The 10,204-nt window shown below is 46.0% G+C and overlaps 1 protein-coding gene across 1 annotated transcript; it reads left to right on the top strand.

Annotated features, from left to right (window-relative positions):
* Positions 1–840: 840 nt before the first annotated feature.
* Positions 841–8,288, top strand: LOC142185411 (histo-blood group ABO system transferase-like). The gene is made up of 6 exons (XM_075260838.1): positions 841–941; positions 1,157–1,213; positions 5,981–6,040; positions 6,796–6,831; positions 7,212–7,346; positions 7,604–8,288. Exons 1-6 carry the CDS (start codon positions 841–843, stop codon positions 8,286–8,288), a joined length of 1,074 nt encoding a protein of 357 aa, XP_075116939.1.
* Positions 8,289–10,204: the final 1,916 nt, after the last annotated feature.

Genomic DNA, 10,204 nt, shown 5'->3' with positions numbered 1-10,204 from the left:
CAGTACTACTTCTCTTCTGTATGTAGGGGTGGTGCACAGTACTACTTCTCTTCTGTCTGTATGTATGGGCGGTGCACAGTACTACTTCTCTTCTGTCTGTATGTAGGGGTGGTGCACAGTACTACTTCTCTTCTGTCTGTATGTATGGGCGGTGCACAGTACTACTTCTCTTCTGTCTGTATGTATGGGCGGTGCACAGTACTACTTCTCTTCTGTCTGTATGTATGAGCGGTGCACAGTACTACTTCTCTTCTGTATGTATGAGCGGTGCACAGTACTACTTCTCTTATGTATGTTTGAGCGGTGCACAGTACTACCTTTCTTCTGTATGTATGGGCGGTGCACAGTACTACCTCTCTTCTGTATGTATGAGCGGTGCACAGTACTACTTCTCTTCTATATTCTATATATGGCCAGTGCACAGTACTACTTCTCTTCTATATTCTATATATGGCCAGTGCACAGTACTACTTCTCTTCTATATTCTATATATGGCCAGTGCACAGTACTACTTCTCTTCTATATTCTATATCTGGCCAGTGCACAGTACTACTTCTCTTCTATATTCTATATCTGGCCAGTGCACAGTACTACTTCTCTTCTATATTCTATATCTGGCCAGTGCACAGTACTACTTCTCTTCTATATTCTATATCTGGCCAGTGCACAGTACTACTTCTCTTCTATATTCTATATCTGGCCAGTGCACAGTACTACTTCTCTTCTATATTCTATATCTGGCCAGTGCACAGTACTACTTCTCTTCTATATTCTATATCTGGCCGGTCCATTTTAGCACTTTTCTCGTACATGGAATGAATTCTCCTGAGTCTTGCTCTTATGTTCTTGTGGCTTCTTCCCTCAGATGACAGGAGCTGCTGGAGGAGATGTTGTTGTCTTCTAAACTACTTGCTTCTCCTCTTTGTGCTTTGCTGCCTTTGGTGAGTTTGCCCATAATATTTGCACCACCATATTTTCGGATAGATGGGTGTGAGAGGGACGGGCTGCTGCCATATCACTTACCTACTTGCCATCAGTATATTGATTTCTGCTCCTGCAGGTTATATGCTCAGATTGTGCTCAGTGCCAGGCAGCCACGAGTAAAGCCTTCTGAATAATATTGTGGAATCTCATAAGCTAATGACTTGTCTTGCAGGTTCTGCATCAGAAGTGACAGACAGCTTCTTGGACCTCCTCGGACTTGTAGATCACAGTGAGTAGCGTTTGATAGTAATAATCCGGGGAAACCTCTTTGCGTATGGGAGAGATGTTACGTAGGTTTCACGTAGTCTGAAAATATGCCAAACCTGCAAAAAGATGGAATCCAAATAGGATTTGTAATAAGGGAAATACAATTAAAAGGATAAAAGTAGAAAAGTTTATTATACTTGGCTTCGGTGAAGAAATATAGTTCACATCCCAGTCTGAGGAGCCAAATAGAAAATCAGTAATATCTGGACACCGCCATGACGTATAGCTCTGTTCCAGTGTTAGAGCTAATACCATACGTTCCTGCTTAGCATCTTATACCCATATTATACCCCCCTCCTCTCAGCTGTCTCTGAAGACAACTGGTCTTCCTTCAACCAAAACAAAGGATTCCACGTCAGAGGACTTTCAGGAAATCTCACCTCATTCAGAGGAATAATTTGTACCGTGTAAGCCAGTGGGTAGGAAATATAATGGCTAGCTAATAATGATGACAGATTACAAGCTTTCCAGTCTCCTGAGGAAGAGGCCAAGAGCTTCGAAAGCTTGTAATCTGTCATCATTATTAGTTAGCCATTAAAAAAGAGATCAACTACTGAAGACTCTCCAGGTTTTTGTTTTTTATATCTTATTCAGAGGATGTGTATTAAACCTGAATAGGGCAATAATCCTTGGAATCCCAGAACAAAGGGGGAACGTAGAGGACGTCCCTTTGTCACTGTCACTGGTCTAGGTGTAGAGGACGTCCCCTTGTCACTGTCACCAGACTAGGTGTAGAGGACGTCCCCTTGTCACTGTCACCGGTCTAGGTGTAGAGGACGTCCCCTTGTCACTGGTCTAGGTGTAAAGGACGTCCCCTTGTCACTGTCACTGGTCTAGGTGTAAAGGACGTCCCCTTGTCACTGTCACCGGTCTAGGTGTAAAGGACGTCCCCTTGTCACTGTCACTGGTCTAGGTGTAGAGGACATCCCCTTGTCACTGTCACCGGTCTAGGTGTAAAGGACGTCCCCTTGTCACTGTCACTGGTCTAGGTGTAAAGGACGTCCCCTTGTCACTGTCACTGGTCTAGGTGTAAAGGACGTCCCCTTGTCACTGGTCTAGGTGTAGAGGACGTCCCCTTGCCACTGGTCTAGGTGTAGAGGACGTCCCCTTGTCACGGTCACCGGTCTAGGTGTAGAGGACGTCCCCTTGTCACCGGTCTAGGTGTAGAGGACGTCCCCTTGCCACTGGTCTAGGTGTAGAGGACGTCCCCTTGTCACTGTCACCGGTCTAGATGTAGAGGACGTCCCTTGTCACTGTCACCGGTCTAGGTGTAGAGGACATCCCCTTGTCACTGTCACCGGTCTAGGTGTAGAGGACATCTCCTTGTCACTGTCACCGGTCTAGGTTTAGAGGACGTCCCCTTGTCACTGTCACCGGTCTAGGCGTAGAGGATGTCCCCTTGTCACTGTCACTGGTCTAGGTATAGAGGACGTCCCTTTGTCACTGGTCTAGGTGTAGAAGTCATCCCCTTGTCAATGTCACTGGTCTAGGTGTAGAGAACGTCCCCTTGTCACTGGTGTAGGTGTAGAGGACGTCCCCTTGTCACTGGTGTAGGTGTAGAGGACGTCCCCTTGTCACTGTCACCAGTCTAGGTGTAGAGGACGTTCCCTTGTCACTGGTCTAGATGTAGAGGATGTCCCCTTGTCACTGGTCTAGGTGTAGAGGACATCCCCTTGTCACTCGTCTAGGTGTAGAGGACGTCCTCTTGTCACTGTCACCGGTCTAGGCGTAGAGGATGTCCCTTTGTCACTGGTCTAGGTGTAGAAGTCATCCCCTTGTCAATGTCACTGGTCTAGGTGTAGAGGATATCCCCTTGTCACTGTCACCAGTCTAGGTGTAGAGGACGTCCCCTTGTCACTGGTCTAGGTGTAGAGGACGTCCTCTTGTCACTGTCACCGGTCTAGGCGTAGAGGATGTCCCCTTGTCACTGTCACTGGTCTAGGTATAGAGGACGTCCCTTTGTCACTGGTCTAGGTGTAGAAGTCATCCCCTTGTCAATGTCACTGGTCTAGGTGTAGAGGATGTCCCCTTGTCACTGGTCTAGGTGTAGAGGACGGTCCCTTGTCACTGTCACCGGTCTAGGTGTAGATAATATCCCCTTGTCACTGTCACCGGTCTAGGTGTAGAGGACGTCCAGGCACGTTTATACAGCTATCTGAGAACCTCAGACCCAGTCTGGGAACATTCAGAAAGAAAACAAAAAAACCTGTATTAAAGAAAAGCCCCTCTGTGGGGTGAGGGGTTCTTATACCATCACTTAGTTTAATTAACCATCTCATTGCTACGTAGATGCGCCTGTCTGAGGAGAAATTAAAATTGGTGATATACTGGGCTAATCTATACTGGGCTATACTGTACTATACTATACTTGGCTATACTGTACTATACTATACTGGGCTATACTGTGCTATACTATACTGGGCTATATTATACTTTGTTATAGTATACTATACTGGCCTATACTGTGCTACATTGTACTGGGCTATACTGTACTGGGCTATACTGTACTGGGCTATACTGGGCTATTCTATACTGGGTTATACTATACTGTACTGGGCTATACTGTACTGGACTATACTGTGCTATACTATACTGGGCTATATTATACTGGGCTATACTAGGCTATACTGTGCTATACTATACTGGGCTATACTATACTGGGCTATACTGTGCTATACTATACTGGGCTATACTATACTGGGCTATACTGTGCTATACTATACTGTGCTATACTATACTGGGCTATACTATACTGGGCTATACTATACTAGGCTATACTGTGTTATACTATACTGGGCTATACTTTACTGGGCTATACTGTGATATACTATACTGGGTTATACTATACTATACTGGGCTATACTGTACTATACTATACTGTGCTATACTGTGCTTGGAGCTGCACATACTGTGCTACACTATACTGGGCTATACTATATTAGGCTGTACTGTGCTACACTATACTGGGCTATACTATATTGGGCTATACTGTACTATACTATACTGGGCTATACTGTGCTACACTATACTGGGCTATACTGTGCTATACTATACTGGGCTATTCTATACTGGGCTATACTATACTGGGTTATACTATGCAATACTATACTGTACTACACTATACTGTGCTACATTATACTGGGCTATACTATACTGAGCTATACTGTGCTATACTATACTACACTATACTATGCTACATTATTCTGCGCTATACTGTGCTAAATTATACTGGGCTATACTATACTGGGCTATACTGTACTACACTATACTGGGCTATACTGTGCTATACTATACTGGGCTATACTATACTGTGCTATACTATACTGGGCTATACTGTGCTATACTATACTGGGCTATACTATACTGTGCTATACTATACTGGGCTATACTGTGCTACATTATACTGGGCTATACTGTACTATACTATACTGGGCTATACTATACTGGGCTATACTGTGCTACATTATACTGGGCTATACTGTACTATACTATACTGGGCTATACTATACTGGGCTATACTGTGCTACATTATACTGGGCTATACTGTACTGGGCTATACTGTACTACACTATACTGTGCTATACTTTACGGGGCTATACTGTGCTATACTGTACTATACTGGGCTATACTATACTGTGCTATACTGTACTATACTGGGCTATACTATACTGGGCTATACTGTACTATACTATACTGGGCTATACGGTGCTATACTATACTGGGCTATACTATACTGGGCTATACTGTGCCTGGAGCTGTACATACTGTGCTATACTATACTGGGCTATAATATACTGTGCTATACTATACTGTACTGTACTATACTATACTATACTGGGCTATACTATACTGGGCTATACTGTACTATATTATACTGGGCTATACTGTGTCTGGAGCTGCACATACTGTGCTATACTATACTGTGCTATACTATACTGTGCTATACTATACTGTGCTATACTATACTGTGCTATACTATACTGTGTCTGGAGCTGCACATACTGTGCTATACTATACTGTGCTATACTATACTGTGCTATACTATACTTTGCTATAATATACTGTGCTATACTATACTGGGCTATACTATACTGTGCTATACTATACTGTGCTATACTATACTGTGCTATACTATACTGTGCTATACTATACTGTGCTATACTATACTGTGTCTGGAGCTGCACATACTGTGCTATACTATACTGTGCTATACTATACTGTGCTATACTATACTTTGCTATAATATACTGTGCTATACTATACTGGGCTATACTATACTGGGCTATACTATACTGTGCTATACTATACTGGGCTATACTATACTGAGCTATACTATACTGGGTTATACTATACTGAGCTATACTATACTGGGTTATACTATACTGGGCTATACTGTGCCTGGAGCTGCACATTACAGAACTAAGACACTTAAAAAGTCACAATCAGATTATACTCAATAGCGCAATTAATAAAACTACCTTAGCTGGCTCTGCACCCTGTGTGTACTCTGTGTGTACTCTGTGTGTAGCCTGCGTGTAGCCTGCGTGTAGCCTGTGTGTATCCCGTGTTAACAGCCGAGTGCCAACTATTCACTAATCCTACAGCTCCAGCTTTACAGAATTAGAAATCCATGTGTGAGATCTGCATGTATAAACCAAGTACTAACATACAATGAACGAGTTAGCGCTGTGCAGCAGTCCTATCTGTAATACCTGCTGTCTCCACACAGGGGCGCTGCCACTAACTTTTCCATTGGGTCGTCTTCACTACAATCCATCGCTCTACAAAGGTAAAAAGAAGAAACAGCAGAAGTGGAAAATTACCAACAAACAGACCCGTGTAATAGTCGCCGACTGAGACCCATGTAGTGGTGGTCACTGACTGAGACCCATGTAGTGGTGGTCGCTGACTGAGACCCATGTAGTGGTGGTCACTGACTGAGACCCATGTAGTGGTGGTCGCTGACTGAGACCCATGTAGTGGTGGTCGCTGACTGAGACTCATGTAGTGGTGGTCGCTGACTGAGACCCATGTAGTGGTGGTCGCTGACTGAGACTCATGTAGTGGTGGTCGCTGACTGAGACTCATGTAGTGGTGGTCGCTGACTGAGACCCATGTAGTGGTGGTCGCTGACTGAGACCCATGTAGTGGTGGTCACAGACAGACTCATGTAGTGGTGGTCACAGACAGACTCATGTAGTGGTGGTCACTGACTGAGACTCATGTAGTGGTGGTCACAGACAGACTCATGTAGTGGTGGTCGCTGACTGAGACTCATGTAGTGGTGGTTGCTGACTGAGACTCATGTAGTGGTGGTTGCTGACTGAGACTCATGTAGTGGTGGTCGCTGACTGAGACTCATGTAGTGGTGGTTGCTGACTGAGACTCATGTAGTGGTCACTGCTATCCCGAGGTCACCACAATTGTGAAAATGAGTGTAAACATGAGCCCGTATGAGGAGGGGGTGGGGGGTAATTTTCGGGTTATTGCCATGTGATATAAGGTTCGTATATGATGATGATGATTTCACTGTCCGTTTTCTAGGATGCTGTATAAGAAGCCGGATGCCTTGAAGCCCCCGTAAGTGTCTACACAAGTCAAAGTTGTGGGGCCATAGAAGTCAATGGGTGTTACAAATCCAGAACGTGGCCAGAAAGGTTGTGTGAATGAGGTCTTACAGTGCGACAGTCTTCTTCTTCCTGACCCGGATACACTCTAAGGCTCGGGTCCCACATTGCAGAAATGCAGCTTTTTTTGTTGTAGATTTTGTTGCATTTTTTGAGCCAAAGCCAAGAAAGTGAATGATAGAAGTTCAGATAATTCTCCCTTCCTAGATTGCGGTAAAAAAACTGCAACAAAAACCGCTGCATTGTAGTAACGTGGGGCCTCGGCCTAGCAGTCACTTCATCTTCCTGACCCTGATACGCTGTAACTGTCACTTTTTCTTGACCGTCTTTCAGGAGGTCTGACATCTGCACGATGACCCCCTGGTTCGCTCCCATTGTCTGGAATGGCACCTACAACTCTGACATATTAAAGGCACAGTTCGAGGGGAGAAACATCCACATTGGCCTCACCCTGTTTGCCATTAAGAAGTGAGTATGTGACATCACTGGCCTGGGCTCAAAGTAGTAAAAGTAGTGAGGAGCGGCGCCCTCTTCAGGACTAAACGTGAGGTGATCAGAAGTAGTTTGCTCTTTCCTACCCTATATAGGGGCGATAATCTCCTCTCATGGGGAACCCTAGTAAGTTTACAGTGGATGTGAGTGTTTGGGAAAGGGGGGAGGGAGTCTCTTTACAGTATGACCTTATATGTAATCTCAATATAGTGACTCTCTTCCTTATGTTGCAGATATACAGTGTTTGTCTCGACCTTCATTGACACGGCTGAGAAGTATTTCATGGTGGGACACAAGGTCACCTACTATGTATTTACAGACCGTGTGAGTGACATTCCCACGGTAGAGCTGGCAGAGGGCCGGCAGATGGTGGTGCTGAGGGTGCCCACTTACCAGAGATGGCAGGACGTGACCATGAGGCGCATGGAGATGCTTCGGAATTATTCCCGCCAACGGTTCATAGATGAGGTGGATTACCTGGTATGTGTGGATGTGGACATGAGGTTCAGTGATGAGGTTGGGGTAGAGATCTTAAGCGACCTGTTTGGTACACTACATCCAGGCATGTACGGACTCCCACGTGAAAGTTACACGTATGAGCGGAGCCCACAGTCTGAGGCTTACATACCCCTAGATGAGGGAGACTTTTATTATGCTGGGGGCTTCTTTGGGGGGAACATAGAAGAGGTTTACAAGCTGACCAACTTCTGCCATAATGCCATGATGACGGACAAGGCCAAGAACATTGAGGCCATCTGGCACGACGAGAGCTACCTGAACAAATTCTTTCTCTACCACAAGCCCACCAAGATCCTCTCCCCGGAATATCTGTGGGACAACAGCTTTGGGATCCCAAAATTCTTGAAGAGAAGACGATTTGTAGCTGTTCCAAAGAATCACAATGAAATCCGAAACTGAAAAGCAGGGTAGCAATTGTTAGGAAGCCAGAAAATATCCAATACTGATGTGTGAAATTGGTGACATAAATAAAGGTTCTTTTCTCCAAGATCTACCACTATGACAGGTCACTGTCCCTTCTCCAAGGTCTACCACTGTGACGGGTCACTGTCCCTCCTCCTAGGTCTACCACTGTGACGGGTCACTGTCCCTTCTCCAAGGTCTACCACTGTGACAGGTCACTGTCCCTGCTCCTAGGTCTACCACTGTGACGGGTCACTCTCCCTTCTCCAAGATCTACCACTATGACAGGTCACTGTCCCTTCTCCAAGGTCTACCACTGTGACAGGTCACTCTCCCTTCTCCAAGGTCTACCACTATGACGGGTCACTGTCCCTTCTCCTAGGTCTACCACTGTGACGGGTCACTCTCCCTTCTCCTAGGTCTACCACTGTGACAGGTCACTCTCCCTTCTCCAAGGTCTACCACTGTGACGGGTCACTCTCCCTTCTCCTAGGTCTACCACTGTGACGGGTCACTGTCTCTTCTCCAAGGTCTACCACTGTGACGGGTCACTGTCTCTTCTCCAAGGTCTACCACTGTGACGGGTCACTGTCTCTTCTCCAAGGTCTACCACTGTGACGGGTCACTGTCTCTTCTCCAAGGTCTACCACTGTGACGGGTCACTGTCTCTTCTCCAAGGTCTACCACTGTGACGGGTCACTGTCTCTTCTCCAAGGTCTACCACTGTGACGGATCACTGTCTCTTCTCCAAGGTCTACCACTGTGACGGGTCACTGTCTCTTCTCCAAGGTCTACCACTGTGACGGGTCACTGTCCCTTCTCCAAGGTCTACCACTGTGACAGGTCACTCTCCATTCTCCTAGGTCTACCACTGTGACAGGTCACTCTCTCTTCTCCAAGGTCTACCACTGTGACGGGTCACTGTCCCTTCTCCAAGGTCTACCACTGTGACAGGTCACTCTCCATTCTCCTAGGTCTACCACTGTGACAGGTCACTCTCTCTTCTCCAAGGTCTACCACTGTGACGGGTCACTGTCCATTCTCCTAGGTCTACCACTGTGACGGGTCACTGTCTCTTCTCCAAGGTCTACCACTGTGACGGGTCACTGTCCCTTCTCCAAGGTCTACCACTGTGACGGGTCACTGTCCCTTCTCTAAGGTCTACCACTGTGATGAGTCACTTTCCCTGCTCCTAGGTCTACCACTGTGACGGGTCACCTGGTTATATTGTGCAGTGTAAGCAGAATATTATTTAGTTATTAGTTCATTGCTGTCCAGATCAGTGACAGAATCTGTCCATGTACCAAGTAATCAGAAAATCAAAAATCTGCAGGTCACCTCTGTCTCTGATGGACGTAGGGTCACTTGGGGTAACCACAATACCACTAAAATCCATCAGTATTTTGCCCAAGAGTGCAATGGCAAGAAACTGTGTGCGGCCCTTCACATATCTGTTCACCCTGTACCTCAGCTGTTGCACAGTCTGTCCAATGCCCTGGAGATTGTAGGCTCAGTCTTTGTTCTTTAATAACGGATTGCAGATAGAAAAGAAATGGAGGACATATCTAGAGACCTAGGGGTGTAACTAGCGAAGAGCGGGCCACATAGCAAACTGTAGACTTGGGCCACATGACATAGCGCCCCTTTCCTGTCCCCCACATGGTAAAATGTCCCATTTACACACACTATAATGTCCCATAGTGGCCCCTGCACACAGTATTATGTCCCATAGTGGCTCCTGCACACGGTATTATGCCCCATAGTGGCCCCTGCACACAGTATTATGTCCCATAGTGGCTCCTGCACACGGTATTATGCCCCATAGTGGCTCTAGCACACAGTATTATGTCCCATAGTGGCCCCTGCACACACTATTATGCCCCATAGTGGCTCCTGCACACAGTATTATGTCC

The sequence above is a fragment of the Leptodactylus fuscus genome, chromosome 11 (genome assembly GCF_031893055.1).
Source record: "Leptodactylus fuscus isolate aLepFus1 chromosome 11, aLepFus1.hap2, whole genome shotgun sequence".
NCBI lineage: Eukaryota > Metazoa > Chordata > Amphibia > Anura > Leptodactylidae > Leptodactylus > Leptodactylus fuscus.
This window is presented reverse-complemented; position numbering and strand designations above follow the sequence as displayed.

What these genes read in the sequence shown, in the direction of transcription:
- LOC142185411 (XM_075260838.1), top strand. Translation starts at nt 841, where the DNA reads ATGTTCTTGTGGCTTCTTCCCTCAGATGACAGGAGCTGCTGGAGGAGA. An exon ending in CCTCGGACTTGTAGATCACA is followed by an intron (nt 1,214 to 5,980) that starts GTGAGTAGCGTT and finishes GTCTCCACACAG; the next exon opens with GGGCGCTGCCACTAACTTTT. An exon ending in CAATCCATCGCTCTACAAAG is followed by an intron (nt 6,041 to 6,795) that starts GTAAAAAGAAGA and finishes TCCGTTTTCTAG; the next exon opens with GATGCTGTATAAGAAGCCGG.